Source organism: Cynocephalus volans, chromosome 15 (assembly GCF_027409185.1).
Source record: "Cynocephalus volans isolate mCynVol1 chromosome 15, mCynVol1.pri, whole genome shotgun sequence".
Taxonomy (NCBI): domain Eukaryota; kingdom Metazoa; phylum Chordata; class Mammalia; order Dermoptera; family Cynocephalidae; genus Cynocephalus; species Cynocephalus volans.
The window spans coordinates 24305033-24328966 of record NC_084474.1 but is presented as its reverse complement, the minus strand read 5'-3'; the positions used below and the strand labels follow the sequence as shown (position 1 = coordinate 24328966).

General features: G+C 34.1%; 1 protein-coding gene across 1 annotated transcript in view; it reads left to right on the top strand.

The window, feature by feature from the left end:
- The first annotated feature begins 748 nt into the window (after nt 1-748).
- The window catches only part of PPP1R42 (protein phosphatase 1 regulatory subunit 42), a 43283-nt gene continuing 20097 nt past the window's right edge, over nt 749-23934 (top strand). Inside the window, exons 1-4 of the mRNA XM_063080138.1 lie at nt 749-877; nt 2824-2990; nt 3914-4052; nt 5952-6068. Of these exons, the coding sequence (XP_062936208.1) occupies nt 749-877; nt 2824-2990; nt 3914-4052; nt 5952-6068 (552 nt within the window). The remainder of the gene's footprint in view (nt 878-2823; nt 2991-3913; nt 4053-5951; nt 6069-23934) is intronic.

Sequence of the window (23934 nt, the reverse complement as noted above, 5' to 3'; positions counted from 1 at the left end):
CAAATATATGCAAATTCCAAAAATATATGAAGATTTTAAAATTTTATTCTGTAGATTATATTTTGCATTCTGATGACTCTTAAGATATATATCTTCAAATATTTTATTGTGGGCAATTTACTATAACATACTCTGGGTAATAATATGCCAGTGTGTGAGAACACAGATTTAATTTATCATCTACTGAATTCATTTTTCCTCCTAAGCCCTGATTTCATGTCCAGAATACTGCACAAATTGAGATATCTGGTTGGTGGAAATTCCACATACATTGGAATATACAATTAGGAAAACTGGGAGGCCAATGCCTTATCCATTAGGCTACTGGGGCTCCTTACAATTAAGAAAACTGGGATGTTAATCACTTAAATAGCTATCCTTCCTACATGATTTAAAAAAAATAGGTTACCTCAAACTACAAGAGAGGAGAAGATTTAAAAGTAAGAGTGAATGAGTATTGTGCATTTAATTAATTTTGGTGTTTTAAATCTTTTTATTAAAAAAGTTAAATCTATTAACTTAGAAAATACCTCAATGTCCTTAAAAATATCTATGAATTATCAAATAGTTTTATATAGGAAAACTAAAGAGTAAGTCAAAATAAATTTTCCTAAATTGCTATGTGATATCATAATATTCCTTTTTTTCTTTAATTTTTAGAAAGTTGGAAATAAACAATACCTAAACCTGCTTCTTGACATGGTATCAGACCAGAGTTATTGCTGAGAGTTTGATTTATAGAGAAATCATGGTTCGACTGACCTTGGATCTAATTGCCAAAAACAGCAATCTTAAGCCCCGAAAAGAAGAAACCATTTCACAGTGCCTGAAGAAAATAACTCATATAAATTTTTCAGACAAAAACGTAGATGCAATTGTAAGAGCTCTGAAATTATTTCCTATCTTATATAATTAACGGCATAAAGTTTAGAAATTGGTTTGAGGGTATACTTAATATATTAACAATATTCTGATTATACTTATTAACTATATCTTTATCAGTAAGCTTTATATTGTGTTTTCATTTAAATTTCCTACTTATGATGTTAAACTTATTAAAATTAAGTCTCTATAAAGTATAGCACTGATTTTTAAATATATATATGTTACTTATATATGTTACTGTTCCTCTACAATACTCTGTAATGTAGCAAACTAGAATTCACAACACATGCCAGAAAATAATTTCAGAGATAATTAATTTTGTATTATTCCAGAGCTTTAGAATATAATTTTTTTAATATTTATCAAAATGTTAACAAGTAACTAAGTACCATCTTTCAAAAGTTTAACAGTGAAATCCTTTTTGCACATAATTCAACTGGTTATGTAAATGTATGTTTATATGTATGTTGTACTGGATCAGTTATATCAGACAAGATTATGTTTACTTGGACATATTCCAAAACTGCATTTTCTCAATGTTAAGGTAATTCTTCACTTTAATTTGGGAAACGTTAAAGGCTGCAGTGATCTTCTTAGGCCATTTGTATTAGTATTTGTTGTCAACAATAAACACTAAGGACTATAGATGAGAAGTTTTCTAAAACCATGGAAGCTACTTGAAGGCAGGATCATGTCTATTTTGTTCACATCATTCTAAATCCCCCAATCAATATAATGCCTGACTCATATTAAGTGCTTAATAAATATTTATTGAATGAATGAAGCTCCAGGCAAAACTGTCAATTCAGAAATGCTCATTTTTGTGCAGAGACCCGACCCAGCTTCTATTCTATGTGCCTTTGTGGTTTGCTGGTGATCCTTCTCCTCATGAATCCAACTGCCCAAACTTTATGTTTCTCTTTTGTTGCCACAAGTTCTCTACCTCATTATACCATATACAGGGTGCTTTCTCCAGAGAGCCCCCATTTCATGCTATTTTGTCCTCACATCAATCAATACTCCAGCATGGATAATCTTTGTTAGGAGGAAAGCAAAAAAGCAAACTGGTAAAAGTAATTACGCTAAAGTGGGACTAACTTGTAAGCTTAAAATTCACAAAATTTGGTTGTATAACCTAATGAAGGCAGGGATGTTTTTGAGCAGAAATTCACTCTACCTCTTGTCTGCTTACCCTAGGCTGCCTCAACTACTACACAAGAAATGAAAGCCTTTTAAAAATACATTTAATTATTTTTTATCTCATAAGTAATTGGTGTTAATTTTAATAAAATACATTTGAAAAGAATGTAGTCCTACCATTCAGAGATAACCACTTTTAACATTTAGATGACGTCCTTCCAGTCTAATTTTAAAACGGTGTGTCATATTGAATGTACTGAATTATGTATGTAATTTCACTTAATTATGTATCATGAAATCTATAAGATATTACTAGAAAAGCTAAAGGATATTTAATGATTTTACAGTAATCCCTTCAATAGCATTATTATAGTGTTTTTTTTTTAATCCATTACTCTTGAGTATATAGATGACTTCCAAATTTCAGTATTATAAAAAACAGTTTACTACCAGTCCTACAGAAAGATTAAGCCCTGATTGAAAATGTTAGGGCAATAATTTGTTTAAATGCATTAATTTGTTTAATGAGCCTAATTGCCTACAAGGAGAACTTCTTGCACTGGGAAAATCTTTTTAACAAATACAATTTTATTGATATAGTTACAGAATACTAAAGCCTAGAACTTATTTTGTAATCATTCTAATCTTGTTTTAACTGTGCTAAAAACAGAGAAATTCTGTTCTTTTAAATTAACCTTAAGGAAATTTGCAGAATGTTCAACTGAAAATCTTTCTTAAAAACAAACTTCTAAATTTTCAGGAGAAATTAAATATGACCTGTTTTTGTTTTCCTTTTAGGAAGACCTCTCTCTTTGCAAAAATCTTAGCGTTTTATATTTATATGATAACCGTATTAGTAAAATTGCTAACTTGAATTATGCCACAAATCTAACCCATCTATACCTACAAAACAATTGTATTTCATGTATAGAGAACCTCAGGTCATTAAAGAAACTGGAAAAACTGTAAGTGCTTTTCTTTTTAAGTAAGATAATTGTCATCATTATAGTACTTATATTTTATGCAAATTGAATATGAAATTGAGTCCAAATCTGACATTGTTTTTGTGAACAAGCCTCAATTTTTATTCCTTTGTTCTATTATTAACACAAAAGTAATTGTTTTACATGTAATTTGTATTTTATTAAGCCTGAAATGCTTTTCTTTTTTGGTTGGGTGAGTTGGCTTAAGGACTTATAGGGCCACATAAAATATCCTCATGTAGGCTAGTGGTGAAAAAAGTTTCCATGGAACCTAGATGAGTTCTGTCCCTTTAGAGTCACACATCTTAAAAAGTCAAGGTGATAGAACTGATAATGTTGATGTAGATTTGATTGTAAAAAGGCATTTATTACTGCCAATAATGGTAATAATTAGGCAATGAAGACTAGTGGAACCAATTTCCCCAGAGTGGAATAACCATCCTGCTTCTCAAAAAAGTGGGCCAAGGGCCTCAGAATAGGGATGCAAGAGTGGGGTAGAAAATACTTATTAAAAATGCAGACTTCTTGGTTTCAACCTAGATATCCAAATTAGGATCTCTGGGGGTTAGGCCCAGAAATCTGCATTTTTAAACATACAAACCAAGTGATCCTTCTGCACTCTAACATACAAGGAGCCCTGGTAGATAGTTTAATAAGGACTATTTCAATCCTATTGCTTTAATATATATATATATATATATATATATATATATTTAAGACTAAATTAAGTGTAAGAATATAATTCGATGTCAGTTAGATAAACTGTCTGTAGATTCAATATAAACACAACTTTCTGCATGTATAATTTTCACACAGCTTAATGATTTTGTTGTTACGCTTTTATTATGTTTAAAGACCATGGTGTTCTCAGAATGTCTATCTAGAAGTGTGTCTATGTTTTGCAGGTATCTGGGAGGCAATTACATTGCTGTCATAGAAGGTTTGGAAGGATTGCAAGAACTAAGAGAGCTTCATGTTGAGAGTCAGAGGCTTCCCCTTGGAGAGAAACTTCTGTTTGATCCAAGAACTCTTCATTCTCTGGCAGTAAGGCCACATTTGAATATTTTGACAAGGAATATAATGATTAACAAGTTATAATGGGACAGGAAGGTGGTGAAGGTATATTTGGACATTGTACATACTCTGCATGTTCATATGGCCAGTTGAAAGTTTATTTTGAGAACTGAAGCTGATTTTCCCACATAATGTCTCAGAGATTCAACATCTATAGGGTAGGGATGATAATGCCTGCCTCTTTGAGTAACAAAAGAATCAAAAGAAGGATGTGAAAAGGTTATATAAACTGAAGTTCTAATACAGATGTTAATTCATTAATAATTTGGACCTTGATGATTCTCATGGCTCAAAACTTAAAATTTTAGGAGAAAGCCTAAGGAAAGGGGACTGCACAATTATGTGGCAAATTTTAAACAATCTAGAGAGCCACTGCAATGATAAGTCATTTTCTCCCTAGATCCTGATTTAATTATGGTTGCTCTACATACAGCTCTGCCCCATCAGAACTAAGTAGGCCTAGGAGCACTGGGTTTGGGCTCTGACTATGTCACCTGACAACCAGTTACATTGCATGCAGGTGCCACAATAAATTGAGAAGCAGAGGGCACCACTGAGGCTCTTGCTAATCCTCAAAATAGGGAATTTGTTGGGGCAGACTACCTTTAATTTCATGGGCAGAAGACATAAATGGGACGCGGTTGTTTTACAAATTTCTGTCTGTTTTATTTCACAGGGCCCAGAAATGGAAGACAGTAGATTTTTATTTATTTATTTATTTTCTTTTATTTCTAGTGGATGGTTTTTGATCCAAAGTTATAACCATTTAGAGGTAGTTCTTTAAATTGGAAAAGAAGTGACCTGGATTCTATCCTACCCCCTTCACACTAACCACAGAACCAACTGTCACCAACTTCAGCTCAACCTCAAGTGATACAATTAGACTGACCCCAGTGTGGGGATGGCTAGTTTTCTTACAAAACACCATTGAAACATTTTCGCTGGTTCAGTTTTTGCATAGATTCAATTAGATTCTGAAATTCTAAATATAAGACATCATTCTTTCAATTTTCAAATCTTAAAGGGTACTGGGAAGCGTTTTTTCTAAAGGTTGGCTGTGTGTGAATGCCTTGGCAGGTATTCCTGGGCCTTATATTTTACAATGACTTTGATTCAGTGTTACTGTATTCCATATTTATGTCCTCATTAACAGCTAACATCAAAATTCTTGTTAAGTAACGAATTATTTTAAGTATGTTCTGAACATATGGATTGTCAAGCAAAAACTGTATAGAAAGGTAGAGATAAAAATAAAAACCAGACAGTCATTATGGTCACATTTCCTATTCAGAAAAACAAAGACAAAAACTGTTTCTTCTTATGTAAGTAAAATCTTAGTGATAATTTGTTTATTTAATTTATTTATTTGTTTGTTTATTTTTCTCTATCCCCCTCCCTACCTCCCCACGGTACTTGAAATAATTTGTTTATACTGCAATAAGCATTTTTCTACATTTACTATCATTTGTTTATTGGAGCATCTTTTTTCTTTTCTTTCTTTTTTTTTTTTTGCTGGCCAGTACACAGATCAGTACCACACTCTAATGACCTGAGCTAACTGGCCAGCTTTCTTTGCTTCTTGATTCCTGGCTTCCTTATTCTATAAAGTTGTCCTTATTTTGGAAGAGGAAAATAGGACTTATGTAGGAACTATAGGCAAAAAGAGTAAGTTATATCACATACTATAGTTCTAAAATTTCTATCTGAAAAAAATATGGGATGGAAACAAAAACTCCATGGCTTTTGATTCTCTTACCTAAATTGCAAAAGAGCCTGAACTGATAAAACTTTTCAAGGATTAGGGTTTCTGGTTGCTATATATAGTATTTAGACTATTTACTAACGCTAATTTAGTTATTTTTCTTACAGAAATCTCTCTCTATATTGAATATCAGCAATAATAATATTGATGACATAAGAGACTTAGAAGTACTGGAGAATCTTAATCAGCTCATAGCAGTTGACAACCAGCTTCTACATGTGAAGGTAGCATAACGAATAATTAATTTAAAATTTTTTATATGAAATTCTGGTTGAAAAATACGTGTTGAAATAGCTATAAAATGTATCACTTCAAAAACTATTCTGGATTTGTTCTAAAACTAGCTTATGAATCTCTGATTTGTAATGTATTTATTTGCATAATTCTGCCCTCTTATCTGGTTTTCACTTCTACACCCCAATGCCTTCTTTCCTCACTAACAGAAAAAAAGGTTTCTCTGAGAAGAAAGTACAGATGGTCCCTTTCTTAAATGTTCACAACTGAAAAGGGATTTTGTTGAATACAGATGAAAAAAGATAGAGAGGTCTAGGCTAAGAAGTAAAGTCTAATAAAGGTGTAATATTATTTGGGGATAGGCAATTCTGGGAGCTTTCTTTTCATTGAGTGATCAAGAACTGTGCAGTTTGAAAGTGGTTAAAATGGCCTGGTCACAAATACAGACCATCCTGACTTACAATGGTCCCACTTAAGATTTCTCAACTTCAAAACGGTATGAAAGCGATGCACATTTAGTAGAAACTACTTCAAGTACCCATATGCCATTCTGCTTTTTCACTTTCAGTACAGTATTCAATAAATTACATGAGATATTCAACACTTCATTATAAAATAGTTTTGTGTTAGATAATTTTGGGCAACTGTAAGATAACGTAGGTGTTCTGAGCATGTTTAATGTAGGCTAGGCTAAGCTATGTTGTTTAGTAGGTTAAGTGTATTAAATGCATTTCTGACTTAAAGATATTTTCACTTTAGGATGGGTTTATCAGGATATAACTCCATCATAAGTCAAGAAGCATCTGTATATGCTTTTTCCTCTCTGTTTTATTTTTCCATCAAACTTTTCTTTCTAGAGATTATATTTCTTTCTCCTTAACTCTGACCTCCCAATGAATGAGTTTCTAATAACTCTGACTAGACCTGAACTCACTCCTGGCTGCTCCTATTTGGGGAAGTACCTTGGATCTTGAACTTATTCTAATTTGTACTAGCTATATTCATGTCATGTTATATCATACCATGCCATATTCATTCAATTATCCATTTATTCAAACATGTATTGGGCACCTATATATTTGTCAGGCACCGTACTACTTGGTGTAGAACACAGGAAGGAAGGATACAGTTCCAGGTCTCAAGAAACCTACAGTCAACAGGTAATGAGGCTATGACATGACTCTGTTTTCATAAGTATTGCCTTAGCTCTAACTCAGCCTGGAGCTAGGGAAGGCTTCCTGGAAATAGTCATCCATGAGCTGAGCCATTACTATAACCTCAAAGTTTCTGGTTTGGCAATGGGATGGTCTATGGTTTAATTTCTTAACATGGGGACCACAGGAGGAAGAATGGACTTCTTTTCTCCATAAACATAGCTCTTGTTTACAGAACTACTGCCAGACAGCCATCTTCTGACCCTAAAAAAAGTTACCATGGCCTTATTTCCAAATGCAGACCAATCACCTGGCTTATACCACAACTGCTATAAGCAATAAATTAGGAAAACAAATATATATATTTTAGTACAAATGAATTCTTCAAATTATCCAAAATGCCACTGAACAATCAGGGTGGATTTTTAAAATAAAAAGACCGTTAGTAAGCTTGACTCACTCAGTTATTTCAACTTACAACGTGAAAGATGTAAGGAGTTCATGGAATAAATTCTGAATTCAAAAATATTTTAAATTTTAGAGTGCTCTTCTAGACTTATTCATTGGGCATTTTGTATTCATTTTCAGAATTATTTTATTTTCCTATGATGTTGCAGTATTTGTAACAATAACATGATTTTATAATAGAATGATATTTATAATAGAATAATATGTATATACATATATACAGTACATGTAATCCTATTCAAAGTGATGTAGCCTGGAGTATAGGTCTTTGATGTGAATAGAGATGACCTGGGCTACGTGCAATGTCCCACATTCAACCCCATGAGAAATGGGTACAGAGTGGCCAAGCACAGAAGCTCACCTTTCCCAAACTGGCCTCAATTTTAAGTGCAGGATAAGTATTTTCCCTAAATGTTTTCGTGAGCCCAGGTTCTAAGCACAATGCTTGGGAAATAAATATTCGGTAATGGAGGGCCGGCCCGTGGCTCACTTGGGAGAGTGTGGTGTTGGTAACACCAAGGCTGAGGGTTCGGATTCCTATGTAGGGATGGCCGGTTAGCTCACTTGAGAGAGTGTGGTGCTGATGACACCAAGTCAAGGGTTAAGATCCCGTTACCGGTCATCTTTTGGAAAAAAAAAAAAAAAATTCAGGGCCGAGCCCGTGGCGCACTCGGGAGAGTGCAGCGCTGGGAGCGCAGCAACGCTCCCGCCGCGGGTTCAGATCCTATATAGGAATGACCGGTGCACTCACTGGCTGAGTGCTGGTCAAAAAAAAAAAAAAATTCAGTAATGGGTGTTGTATATATGAATATACCTTGAAACATCTGGTTAGTTGTCAATAATAATTACCAAGACTCAGTTCAGTTATTGTCACTACCTTTAAAGTCTTATTCTATTATGCTTTCAACTGTGAACAGAGAAGGGGAGTTTGATAGCAGTACAAAATTAATAGCCTTCAAATGAACCCAAAGGAAGCTTCCTGCATGACATTAAGACCAAGCCCTTTTGCCTACAATGATTACCCTTAGGCCATGTTAATAATGCATAACTAGAATAAATGTACAACTAAAATAAATACCTTTATTACTGCTGATTATTCAATCTAATGATCAATGTCTAAATAACCAAATCCTCATTTTTTAAGAATGAACTTGATATCCTTTGTGTAGGTTTTCCTGAATCTCCCCATCAAGTTAGTCTATTCAGAAATATTTATTATATTCTGTGTGCCAAGCATTTTTCTAGGCCCTTGGAGAAACATGTTCTAGGCACTGGCGATACAGTGATAAATAACGCAGACATAGTCTCTACCCTAAGGAACTTATAGTACAGTAGGGTGGGGGTGGGGGAGGAATAGTCTGAAAATACATAAGCAGAGAAGATTGTGAACAATGCTATGAAGGGATTAAACAGGATGATGTAACAGAAACGGGGTTGGTGGATATTTTAGATGAGGTTGTCAAGAAAGGCCTCTGAGGGAGACATTTCCATAGAGATCTGAAGGATGAGAAAGAAGAAAGATGTGCAAAAGCTAGGGAAATAACATGCCAGGCATAGGGAACAGCAGATGCAAAGGCTTTGAGGTCAAAGAGAGCTTAGGATATCAAAGGAACCAAAAAAAGGCCAGTACACTGTGGTAGGGTCCCCAGTGCCTAGCTCAATTTCTGACACATTGTAGGTGCCCAATAAATAATTGTTAACTGAATGAAGAAGCAATTGTACAATATGAGATTAGAAATAAAGGCATAGGGGCCAGATCATAAAGGTCCTTTCAGGACATGATTATGAGTTTTGGCTTTATTCTAAACCCAGTAGAAAGTTACAGAAAGGATTACATATTTTGAAAAGCTTTCTCTATCTGATATGTGAAGAATGAGTTTCAAGAATGACAGCAAAGAGATTGGTTAGGAGACTATTGCAGAAGTTAAGTAAGAGAAGATGGTTGCTTGGAGATGAAGACGAATGGGTGGATTGAAGATATATTTTTAGGAACAACCCATGTAAATTTTTGATGAGTAGAATGTAGGAATAAAGGAAAAGGAGAAATCAAGAATGACTTCTAGGTTTTTGTGAGGAACTGGAAAAACAGTGGTAACCTTTATGAGTTAGGGGAAACTAGGGAAGGAATAGAATTCCTCGTATTGAAATGCCTATTGGACATTAAAATGGACATGTCATGTAGGTAGCTGGCATTCAAAGGAGAAGTAAGATTGGAAGTTTGAGAGACGACAACATTTACATGATACTTAGAGCTATAAGACTAGGTGAAAGACAGTAGAAACAGAATAAATGAGGCCAAGACCAACCACAGAAACACTCCAACATTTAGAGATCGGTTAGAAAAGAAGGCTCCAGGAGGAGTCAGTGATGTAGGAGAAGAGAAAAAGGAGCTTCAAGAAAGAGAGAGTGGCCACTTGCATTGAATGATATTGAGAGGTTAACAAGAGGGCAGATAAAAGGCTAACAGAAATGCACTGGATTTGGCAACAGTGAGATTATGTCTGGTCAAGTATGTTCCTTGCATATTTCAGAACAGAGTGCTTTAGCAGGTATTTGCATTGTTTTTTGTTCTAACCAAAGCTACATGAACCTCTTAGAAATGTATTTCCATGTTATGGTTTCAGAAATTTCTTTCAGGCTTTTCATGAAATACTTCCCCATACCTGAAATTTCATTATATAAACTTAAGGGCAAGTGAAGAGAAAATTAAGACTACCTGGATAGAATACCTTAACAAAGTTACAGGGGACAAATTTAATTTGTGAAAAAGTTAAACCAGAGAGTTTATGGGTCACAAACCACAGCAGAGGGTAATGCTGGAAATAGGCTGAATACTGAAATGTGAGAGGGCAAATTCTTCCCTCCCTTCATGAACACAATCCAGGCCCTACTCCCAAAACCCTGCCTCCATGGCTTAAAAACCTTGGCCAAGAGTTGGAGGATTCCTCTTTAAGGAAACTGACCCACCCAAGAGAAAACATTTCCCAATTCCGACATTTAAGGATTCCACAGGGGAAATGCTGGGTGCCTGATCACTTGCTCTACAGTGAGACCAACCAGTCAACAAGCTTTCTGCCCTCACACAAACAGCTCGCATTCACTTTCATGAATGAACAGGCAGCTCAGGACCAGTAGACAACTGAAAACAGCTTGTGCAATCAAAGACAGACAGACAGAAACAAAAAGAAGAACTTAGAAGAAACAAAACATATGGAAGCAGGGAAAAAAAACTTAAAAATCATATATAATAATTTCCTAAGAGAAACAAAAAGGATGCCATAACTTTGAAATGAAAACAGGATTCTTTTTATTTTTTAAAAAAGGAAAATTAAGCGAATAAGAGAAAGCACTTAGAAATTAAAAATGGGATAGGATAAATTAAATATTTGATATGAAGTTTAAACTATAAAATGGAGGAAGTCTCCAAGAAAAAACAAAAATAAAAACAATGGAAAATAAGCAAGTAAAAAAGAAACTTAGAAAATTAATTCAGGAGATATAGTATATGACTAATTCAAATACTGGAATCAGAGAATAAGTGTCTTAGTCCATTTTTGCTGCTATAACAAAATGCCTGAGATTGGATAATTTATAAGAAAAGAAATTTATTTCTCACAGTTTTGAGGAAGTCTAAGATCAAGGTACCAACAGTTTCGGTGTCTGCTGAGGGCTACTCTCTGTTTCCAAGATAGTACTTTGTTATTGCATGCTCCAGAGGGGATGCATACTGTGTCCTACATGGCAGAAGAGACAGAAGGAGTGAACTTGCCCTTTTATAAGGTGCTAATCCACTCATGAGGGCTCTGCCTTCATGAGTTAATCACCTCCTAAAGGCCTCACCTCTTAATACTGTCACGTTGGCAATTAAGTTTTAACATATGAATTTTGGGGACACATTGGACCATAGCAATAGTGGGAAAATGGGGAAATAAAATTATGTTTTAAAAACATATAATGGGCCATGATGTAGTAACCAGGACCAGAATCATTCTCCATGAAAAAACAAATAGAAAACTAGACAAAATATGTGAAACAGTTTTTTCAGACATTGGACAATAGGCAGCACAGGCCTGTGGTCCCTAAGAAAAGGAAAACAAACAAGGTGAGTGCTATAATTACTGCAGCATTCTGCCTGAAGGTACTTTCCAGACCACAATGCAGGGAGAGAACAGCAAACAAGAACCATGAGAATATAAATTGTACTAGAGAAAAATCAGTCAAGGAAAAAATATGCAGAAATGACATGGAGGATGGGATTGCAAGAAAGGACTTTTTAAAAGATATTATAAATATATTCTAGTATTTAAATCATGAACACAAAGAGAAGAGAAATGGAAAATGTGAAAAAAAGTAACATCTAGAGCTGAAAAATATATCTAACATGAAAAATTCGTTAGATGGGATTAAAAGTAGACTAGACGTTGTACAAGAAAAGATCAGTGAACTTAAAGACAAAGCATTAGAACTACCCAAACTAAAGTATGGAAAGAAAAAAATACTAAAAAATGAAATAAAATGAGCAGAGCCTCAATGACCTGTGGCACTACCAGCATTCAAACAGGCATGTAAATGAAGTCCTATGAGGAGAAGAGGAGTAGGGATATCTTTGAAGAAATAGTGACCTCAAGTTACCCAGAGTAATCAAAACAGTCATGAAAAGAACAAAACTGGAGGACTCACATTTTCCTCTTTCAAAATTTACTATAAATCTACAGTAACCAAAACAGCACGACACTATCATAAGTATAGACATATAAATCAGTGGAATGCGATTGGAAGTCCAGAAGTAAACCCTCACATTATGGTCAACTGATTTTTGATGAGGATGCCAAGACAATTCAATGGGGAAAGAATAGTCTTTTCAACAAAGGGTGCTGAGATAATTGGGTATCCACATGCAAAAGAATCAAGTTGGATTTCTTACTTATACCATAAATAAAAATGAATTCATAATGTGTCATCGACTTAAGTATAAAAATGAAAACTATAAAACTATTAGAGGAAAACAAAGGGATAAATCTTTATGACCTTGAGTTAGATAAAGCCTTCTTAAATATGACAGAAAGCATAAACCAAAAAGAAAAAATAGATAGATTGGACTTCAACAAAACTAGCAACTTTTGTGCCTCAAAGAATACCATTAAGAAACTGGAGAAGACAAGCCACAAACTAAGAAAAAATATTTTAAATCCCATATCTGATAATAGACTTATTTAGAAAATATAAAGAACTCTTACAACTCAACAACAAAAAGGCAAACAATCCAATTTTAAAATGGGCAAAGGACTTGAGAAGACATTTCTACAAAGAAGACATGCAAGTGTCCAATGCTCATGTGAAAAGATACTAAACATCATTAGTCATTAAAGAAATGCAAATCAAAACTAAGATGAGAGCTACAACATGGATAATCCTTGAGGACATTATGCTAAGTGAAATAAACCAGCCACAAAAAGACAAATACTGTATGATTCCACCTGTATGAGGTACCAAGAGTAGTCAAAATCATAAAGATATAAAGTAGAATGGTGGATGCTAGGGGCTGGGGGCTCAGGGGAAGGTGGAGTTATTGTTTCATGGGTATGAGCTTCAGTTTTACAATTTTATAAGATGAAAGAAGTTTTGAAGATGGATGGTGGTAATGGTTGCACAACACTATTAATGTATTCAACACCACTGAACTGTGCACTTAAAAATGGTTAAGATACATTTTATATTAAAGTAAAAAAACATAACCTGTTTTTTAAACCTATAATGAGATACCACTTAACACCCACTGAGATGGTTATAATAACTTCTTAAAAGACAGATAATAGCGAGTGTTAGCAATGATGTAGAGAAATTGGAATCTTCATACATTTCTGGGAGGAATGTAAAATGGTGCAGCTGCTTTGGAAAACACTCTGGCAGTTCCTCAAAATGTTAAACACAGAATTACCATATGACACAAAATTCCACTCCTCAGTATACACCAAGAGAACTAAAAACGTCCATGCATTAATTACACATGCCATATGATCATTTCAATAGATGCTGAAAAAGCATTTGTTAAATCCAGCACCCCTTCATGATAAAAACACTCAACACATTACATATAGAAGAAATGAACCTCAACACAATAAAGACCATATATGACAAACCCACAGCTAATATATATCATACCAAATGGACAAAAACAGGAGGCTTTTCCTCTAAGATCTGGAATAAGAGAAGGATGAAGACCTTCCCCACTCCTATTCAACAAAGTACTGGAAGTTCTAACCAGCACAACAAGTCAAGAGAAAGCAATAACAGGCATCCAAATTGAAAAGGAGGAAGTCAAACTATCCCTATTTGCAGATGACATAATCATATACTTAGAAAACCCTAAAAATTCCACCAAGGAGTTATTAGAACTAATAAATGAATTCAGTGTAGTAGCAGGGTACAAAATCAACACACGAAAATCAATAGCCTTCCTATACTCCAATCATCAATTAGGTGAAGAAGAAATTAAGAAAGTAATCTCATTCACAATTTATGGAATAGGAGAAAGTGCTTACAAACTACACATCAAACCTGGGGCTAATATCCAGAATATATAAGGAACTCAACTCCACTGTACCCCACAAATATGTACAAGTAAATGTAAATTTTAAAGTTCATGAATGTTCATAGCAAAATTATTCATAATAGCCAAAAAGTGGAAACAAATCAAATGTCCATCAAATGATGGATGGATAAAAGAAGGTGCATGTCCATACAACATTCCATAATACATAATAATATATTTTTTGACAATAAAAAGTAGTGAAGTACTGATTCATACTACAACATGGGTTAGCTTTGAAAACATTATGAAAAGACCACATATTGTATGAAATTCCATTGATATGAAATGTCCAAAACAGGTAAACCTATGGAAACAGAAAGTAGCTTATTGAATGCTGAAGGCTGGGAGGTTGGAAGAAGATAGGAAGTGATGTTAATGAGTACAAGGCTTCTTTTTGGAGTAATAAAATGTTCTAAAAATTGGTTATGATGATGGTTCCATAACTCTGTGAATACACTAAAAATCATTGAATTATATACTTTAAATGTGTGCATTTTAAGGTATATGAAGTATATCTCAAAAAATTAGCTAAAAAACAGAACAAGAACAACAAACAACAAAAGAAACTACCCCCAAATTCCCAAATTTGATGAAAATTTTAACCCACAGATTCATGCAGATTAACAAAACCCAAACAGGAAAATCTCAAAGAAAATTACACCAAAGGCACACCATAATAAAATTGCTGAAAACAATGATAATAAGAATACCTTAAAAACAACTAGAGTAAAAAGACATTTTATATTCAGAGAAAGATAAGAATATCATAGACTTCTCATCAAAAGCAATGCAAGCCAGAAGACAATGGAACAATGCTAAAATATTGTCAACATGGAATTATACGTCCAATGAAACTATCCTTCAAAAAAATGAAGGCAAAATAAAGATTGTTTTAAAATGAATAAAATCTGAGAGAAATTGTCCCCAGGAAACCTGCACTATAAAATATTAAAGAAAGTTCTTCAGGATGAAGGAAAAATAATGACAGATGGAACCTTTTATCTACACAAAGTAATAAAGTGTTGAATGTGGTAAGTGGTAAATATAAATGACATTTAATTTTCTTAATTTATTTAAGAGATAATTGTTTAAAGCAAAAATAATAACCACATATGGAGTTTATGACATATAAAATTAAAATATACAAAAACAATAGCACAAATGACAGGGGTGGAGAAAATGGCAGTATACTTTTGTAAGGTTCTTATATGTGAAGTGGTATCATACTATTTGAAGGTAGACTGTGCTTATTGAAAGATGATTGTTTTAACCCTAAAGCAACCACTAAAAATATAACAAAGATGTTTATAACCGATAATCCAATAATGGAGAGAAAATGAAATGCAAAAAAAGGAGGGCATGAAAAGAAGAAAAAGTGAATAAAAATAGATAAGATAAATAGCAAGACTGTAGTTTTAAACTCAGGTATATACATTTATATTAAATATAAATAGTCTAAATCTTTCAATTAAAAGGCAGAGAGTAAGACTGGATGTATTAAAAATCTAATCATGTGCATTTTAGGACAAGAAATATTATCAGAGATAAGGAAAATTTATAATGATAAAAAGTGTCAATTCATCAATAAAACATAATAATCCTCAATATTTATGCTCTTAATAACAGAGCTTCAAACCACATAAAGTAAAAATTGACAGAAGTGAAAGAAGAAATAGAGAAATTCATAATTATAACAGAGATTTCAACACTCCTCTCTCTGTAATTGATAGAGCCAAGTAGACAGTAAATGAGTAAGAATATAAAAGATTGGTACAACACAACCAACCAACTTGATCTAATTTACCCTTATAGAACATTTCTCCTGACATTAGGAGTTGGAATATTCACCAAAATAGTCTATATTGCTGAACCATATAAAGTAATCCACAAAAACTTTAAGGAATTAAATTATACAGAGTATGTTGTTGACTACAATGAAATTAAAGTAGAAAGGAATAAACTTTAAAACCTTCAAATATTTGGAAATTTTAAAACAATTTTAAATAATCTCTGGATCAAAGAAGAAGTCACAAAGGAAATTGGAAATATTTGAACTGATTTCATTTGAAAATGAAAACAAAATATTTGAAAATTTGTGGGATGCAATAAAGTAGTGCTTAGAGGGAAATTTATAGATTTTGAATGCTTATAGTAGAAAAGAAGAAAAATTAAAACAATGATCTAAGCTTCTACCTCAAGAAGCAAGAATAACAAATGCAAATTAAATTTAAAGTAAGTGGAAGGAAGAAATAATAAAGATAAAGCAGAAATTAATTAAATAGAAATATAGACAACCACTAGAGAAAAATCAATGAAACCAAAAGCTAGTTCTTTGAAAATATAAATAAAATTAATAAACTTCTAGCTAGGCTGATCAAGAAAACTGAGAAGATACAAAATAACATAAGGAATAAAAAGACATATCACTATAGTTAAAGGTATAATAAGGGAATGTTGTGAAGAAAATTATGCCAATAAAGTTGACAACTTAGATAAAACAGATAAATTCCTTGAAAGATACAAATTACAAAAACTGACATAAGAAGAAATAGAAAATCTGAATAGCTCTGTGTCTATTAAATCATATTTCACAAGCAGAAACCTTTCCACAAAGAAAACTCCAAGACCAGTCCTGATACCAATCCTACACAAACTCTCTCAGAAAAAAGACAGTCAGGGAATACTTCCCAACCATGTTATCAGGCCAGCATTATCCTATCACCAGCAATATTACAAGAAAAGAAGGCTACGAAATATTCCTCATGAACATAGAACCACAAGTCCTACAAAAATATTAACAAATCAAGTCTAACAATATATTAAATGATAACACATAATGACCAAGTAAGATTTATCTCAGGAATGCAATATTTGTTTGACATTCAGAAATCAATCAATATAACTTAACCAAGTAAATGATAAATATTACACGAGTATCTCAATAGATGCACAGAATGCATTATAAAAAATTCAACATTCATTTATAATTCTAAAATTCTCAGCAAAATGTAAAAAGAAGGGAACTTAACCTGATAATAGGCATGTATGCAAAACATATTAATAACATCATACTTAATAATGAAAGACTGAATGCTTTTCCCTAAGACTGGGAATAAAGCAAAGATGTTTGCTCTACCACATTTATTCAGCCTTATGCTAGAAGTCTTAGCCAGTGCAATAAGGCAAGGGAATGAAGTAAATAACATTCAGTTTGAAAAAGAAAAAGTAAAACTGTCTTTATTTGCACACCACATAATTGGGTGCATATAAAATCATAAGAAGTCTACAAAAAAACTATTAGAACTTATAGGATGAATTTAGCAATGCTATAGGATTAATGCCAAGGTCAATATGCAAAAATCAACTGTATTCCCATATGCTAGCAATGAACAACTGGAAATGAGATTTTTTAAAATACCATTTACAATTCCATCAAGAAACATAAAATATTTGGGGATACATTTAAGCAGATATGTGCAAGAGCAGTACAAAACACAAAACACTGTTGAGAAAAATTAAAGAAGATCTAAATAAACGGGGAGAGATTGGAAGACTATATTCTTAAGGTGCTAATTCCTTCCAAATTGATCTCTATATTCAACATAATCCCAATCAAAATCCCAGATTTTTTTTTAGAAATTGACAAATTGATTCTGAAATTTATATGCAGGGGACCTAGAATGCCAAAACAACACTGTTAAGAATGAAGTTGAAAAACTCACTCTAACTGATTTCAAAACTTTAAAGTTTCAATAATCAAGACAATGTGGTATTGGCATAGGATGGACATAGAGATCAAGGGAACAGAACAGAGAGTTTATAAATAAACCCACACATATGGTCAATTGATTTTTGTCAAGAGTTTTAAGATAATTAAATGGAAAAGGATAAGCTTTTCAACAAATTCTGGTGGAACAAGAAGTGAACCTTCAGCCTTTACATTATACACAAGAATTTACTCAAAATGGATAATATATAAATTTCACTGCTATATAAAACTTCTAGAAAAAATAGATTAGAGAAAAATTTCTTTAAAAGAACACAAAAAGCATGATCCATAAAAAATTGATAAACTAGACTTCATGACAATTTTAAACTTTTTCTCTTTAAAAGACATCATTAATGAAACAATAAACTACAGACTGAGTTGAAATACCAGCAATACATATATCTGGCAAATAATTTGTTATGTAAAATACATAAAGAATTCTTCCAATTCTATAAGAAGACAAATTTTTTAAATGGGCTAAAGATTTCAACAGTGACTTTACAAAAGGAGATATACTAATGGTCAATAAATACTAGAAAAGTCTCAGTATCAATATTCATCAGCAAAATGCAAATTAAAACCAAAATGTCATACCACTACATACCTACTAAAATGGCTAAAATTAAAGAGACTGACGATACCGATTGTTGATGAGGACGTGGAGCAACTGCAATTCTCATCCATTGCTAAGGAAAATGTAAAATGGTATGTCCTCTTTAGAAAATAGCATGACAGCTTCTTATAGATATAAACATGCACTTACCATATGACCCAGTAATCTCACTCCTAGGTATTTAGCCAAGTGGAATGAAAACCTATATACACACAAATACCTGTACGCAAATTATTATAGTAACTTCATTTGTAAATACTAGAAACAATCGAGTTTCCCTCAAATGGGGACTAGACAAACTGTATTCTACACAATGGGATACTACTCAGCAATAAAAAGAAATGAACTACTGATGCACACAACACAGAAAAAGTCAAGAACATTATACTGAGTGAAATAAGTCAGACAAAAAAGAGTATATACCGTATAACTCCATTTATATGAAACTCTTGAAAAGTAAAAACATTTAGTTCATTTGGTTAGAGTGTGGTGCTGATAATACCAAGGTCCAGGGTTTGATCCCTGTATCCACCAGCCACCAAAAAAAAAAAAAAAAAAAAGGAAAACCAAATCTATATAGTAACAGCAGCTCAATGGTTGCCTGATCCAAGGGTGGGAAGAGATTGACTGAAAAAGACCATGAGTGAATCTTTTGCGACGGTAGAAACATTCTGTATCTTAATTGTGGTGGTTGTTACACAGATGTACATGTTTGTTCATTTAAATAATGTATTTTGTTGTATGTAAATTATAACTCGATAAAGCTGATTTTAAAATAATATTAGAAAATTTTTCAGAACCAAGGGAGATGACTTTCCAGATTGCAACTCTCTCCCAAATGTCCACCACAGTGGATGAAAATTAACTCTCTCCAATGTCCATCTCTAAAAATTTTTAGGACACCAGGAGTAAGGGGAATATCCTAAAGGCTCCTACAAAGAAAAAGAGGATCATGATACAAAGAATCAGGAATCAAAATGGAACAGAGTTATCAGACTTTTCAATACAAAAGACAGTAGAATAATGCCTTCAAAAAGTTGAGGGAAAAATATTCTCAATCTAGAATTATATATTCAATCAATTTTTCAGTCAATTATGAGGTATAAAACGTTTTTAAGCATGCAAGCTCTCAGAAAAATTTATATCACTCATGCCTTTTCTCAGGCCGTGCTTTTAGAAAATGTGTTCCACCTAAAAAGGGTAATAAACTAGGAAAGGGGCAGACATCGTATCTAGCAAACAGGAGAAAAGCTAAGGAAATTCCCAGAATAAAGGTGAAGGGACGTCCAGCTGGACAGCAGGCGAGGAGGCAACCAGCCCATCCATGTTGCAGCTGGCTGAATTGGTAATAGAAAACTAAGCAAACAAGTAATTAAGCAATTTTTAACTCTAGGGAAAAGAAGAAGCAATCATAGTACACTATGTAGTTTAGCTGTGAACAATATTTAAATGAGCTTAATATAGTCACTGAATATTAATGAACAATTTTAATATAACTACTGACAGGATGGGAACAGGGAAGTGTAGTAGGGGTTGGATGATTAAATCATCATCTTCCATAGTAGGAATTCAGTAGCTAACTATCTAAGATTGAAAAATCAAGAAATAGAAGTTATTTATCAACGTGTAGGTAAATGTGTGTAGAAATAGCTGAAGAAGTTGAAGTGATTCTGTTACACACCCTAAGTTACGCCCCTGTGGTCTTATCTGATTTATTTAACTATGTTGATTACATCACCTTGATTTTTAAAAGATCTAATTTAAAAAACAAATGAATGGTTGGTAAGGAAACATGGTTAATATAACTCCATATCCCCCATTAGACTGAGAGTTTTTGAGAGCAAGAAATCTTGATTTATTGATTTCAAGATTAACCAGAGCTCATCCCAGTACCTGGTACATAGTAGGCGCCTACTATATGTTTATAGAATGAATGAATAAAGGAATAAAAAATATTCAACTATCTGAGGAGGGAATGAAAACCAACACTTGGGATATGCCAAAAGTTGATTTTCCCTTGCATAGAGAGAAGATATCCAGAGAGAGAGGGTGAGGATGAAATCTCAAGTTCTTTTTACTTCCGGCATGAAGACACAAGCAATTAAAAATACCTGGACACAGCTTCCTGGGAGTCTGAATATAGACATTTTCCAGGATACATTTAAAATGTGCTTTTGTGGTTCATTTTAAATCCTCTTCGGAAGACTTAGACAAAAACATGTTGAAGCCTAGCATCAGAATATTAACTTGTTTCTCTGTATGTATTACTGGGGGTCAGCATCTCTATTTTTGGCTTTAATTTTTCCATTCTTTATGCTCATTGACATTATCCAAAAGCTACTGACATCAAACTCTGTGCTGTGGGGGATGAATCTCTCGTGCTATACGTAAGGTCGCTGACATCCATCCTAAGAATTGTCAGCAACAGACAGCTTCGTGCCGTGGGGAAAAGGAAGTGGACATCATTAGAGAATCCTAACAAAATCACTCTAATTACCTGAGGTTTTCAACACTTAGAGCAGCTGCTTTTATATGGTCATGAAATAACTGAGTGTAGTTCTTATACGGGAAAGTATAATTTTTAAATTATTGCTTTTACTGATAATTTACCGTTGTTTCTAAAAATAATAATTCAAAATTTAATGTCAGTATTCAAATGTATATTAAAAATGGACTTTAATCATACTCATTGCATTAAATATTATATTGTAATAGATTACCCAGTACTGTGAAAGTCCTGTTAATCAATCTTGCATATGAATTTCTGTGAAGTATCATAAACTATGTTAGTGATTTGTGAGTATTCACAAATTGTCTTCTTGTCATCCTGTTTCACAGAACTAAATTTGCATGTCTTTTGGCATGGAAGCTTCATTTTTAAGTGCCTGCTTTAAGAAAAATGAAAAAATAATGGTCCTTTAGGATGGTTAAACAACTTTGAATCTTCCAATCAAGATTCTGGTTTGAGCAGTGAGCAAGAAAGACATTTCTTTAAAATCTAAAAGAACACATGTAGCAAGAAAAAGTACTATCAGGGGACTGAAATCCTTGAGCTCTGTGGAAAGAAAAGGAAAAGAAAAAAGAGAATTGTGTTGCTGGGAAATACAATGACCAAACAATGACCATGCCCTAGCTTACTAGGTTCCTAGAGCCACGGGGGAGTGGCTACATTAGAAGCCAAGGCACAGGATACAGATCTGTAAGAAGCTGGGTGACCGAGTGGCTCCTGTCTCTCTGGCTGCTTGGGATTTCATTCCCTTCCCTCTCCTCCCCTCTTCAGACCTACAGCTGCCAAGGACTCCTTACCCCCAAGATCCTCTAACCTTGTCCTCATCTCTCCTATTCCTTAGTCCAAAGCTGGTCCAGGGCAGGGACTTCTAAACAGATGTATATAGTAAGGGAGAGGAGGAGGAGAGGAGGAAATAGAAGGGCTGGCTGGTTAGCTCAGTCGGTAGAGCATGGTGCTGATAACACCAAGGTCAAGGGCTCAGATCCGCATACTGGCTAGCTGCCAAATAACAAAAACAAACAAACAAACAAACACCCCCCCCCAAATTAAAAAAAGAAAGAGAAGATACTGTCTTTCCTTCTCTTTTCATGTCTGCAGCCCCTCTAATCAGCAACTTCTTAAAAAACTATTCCATCTTATTTCTTCCTTATAATTCCTATTCTGCTTATAACCTCAAGTCCTCTGCCCTTCTCCTGTTCTTTCATTCATTCATTCATGCATTCATTCATCTCTTCTTATCCATTCATTGAAAACACCTACTACCGTGGTAGCACTTGCTAGACAGTGACAGAGACAATAGTGAGCAGAAAACAGATATAATCCCTGGCCTTGAGGAACTTGCAGCATTAAGAGGAAAAGAAACATTAAGCACATAATCACCCAAAATCAAATGTAAAATTGCAAAAATACCACAAAAAAAGAAGTACATGTTTCTGAAAGACTCTACCAGGTAATTGCCCTAGTGAGGGATGTCACTGATGGCTTCCCTGAGGAAGGGATGCTGAGCTGAGCTCTGAGAAAAGAGAAACATTTACCAGGCAAAGGAAATAGCATGTGCAAAAAGACCTAGAGCAGATGGGAGCAGGGCAAGCATAAGGGATGGGAAGCTGAGAGAATAAAAGCAGAACACAGTGCAAACAGAGGCTGGTGGGTAGATGGGCCGTGTAGGTCAAGAAAGAGATTTGTCTTTATCCTAAGAACAATGGGAGCCAATGAAGGTGTTTAAATCAGGGCAAAGTAATTAGAGATTACCATTTTGAAAAGATTAACATGGCTATAGTGTGGAGAACAGATTGGAAGAGATCAGGCTAGTTAGGAAGTGAGAGGTGTTGGAAACTTTAACAGGGTGGGGGTGGAAATGGAGTAGACAGATTGGAGAGCTGTTTAGGGAGTAAAGCAACTAAGACTTGGTTGTGAGTTAGATATGGGGACTGTGGGAAAAGGAAAGGTCAAGAATGACTCCTGGGCTTCTGACTTGCACAGTGGGAAATAAAGAATTCACGGGTCAGGTTTAGGGGACAAAGGATCATGAGTTTTAGTCACGTAGAGTTTAAGGTGCCTTTGAAAATATCAAGTAGACAATTGGATATATGAAGCCAGAGCTCAGAAGACAGATGAATGTGGGAGTCGTCAGCGTATTGGTTAAGTGGTCACTGAAACTGCCATCGTGGATGAGATTGCCCAGAACAGGGAGGAGAGAGTACAATGAAATGCTCAACGCGGCTTCCCACAAAATCTGGTTCTTCCTCTCATATGCAGATGACCCTTCTTTCCTTGGTGTAACAAAGGTTTGACTATTACTATCAATGTGGCCATTCTTTTTCTACACAGAGTCTAAATATAAATGGAGAAGACATGGGTTACAGGAGGAAAACTTTTTTCTAGCTGGGATTTTACATTCTGCTGTGGTCCAGGGAAGGAAAACAAACACTGTTCGAAAGGAATAAACGTAGATTATAGAAAAGGAAGCAAGTGAATTGGTCCCTGAGGGTCTGCCACAGGGGACATCTGCTCCTGATCAACAGTGGGAGCTCTAGTGCTCTTGAAACATGCTGATGCATTATGGGGAGGTTTTATAGCACTGTTGCTGCACAGATGTTCTTCAGGTTTTTTCTCAATTAAACAGGTTGTTTTTTATGGGGTGATACAGGCAACAACCCATCAGGTATAGCATTGTTTTTAAAGATGTGTTCTCAGTTCTCAAAAGCAACTTTTAGAAAACAGCCTGTTTATCCACTGGGTATTTTTGTG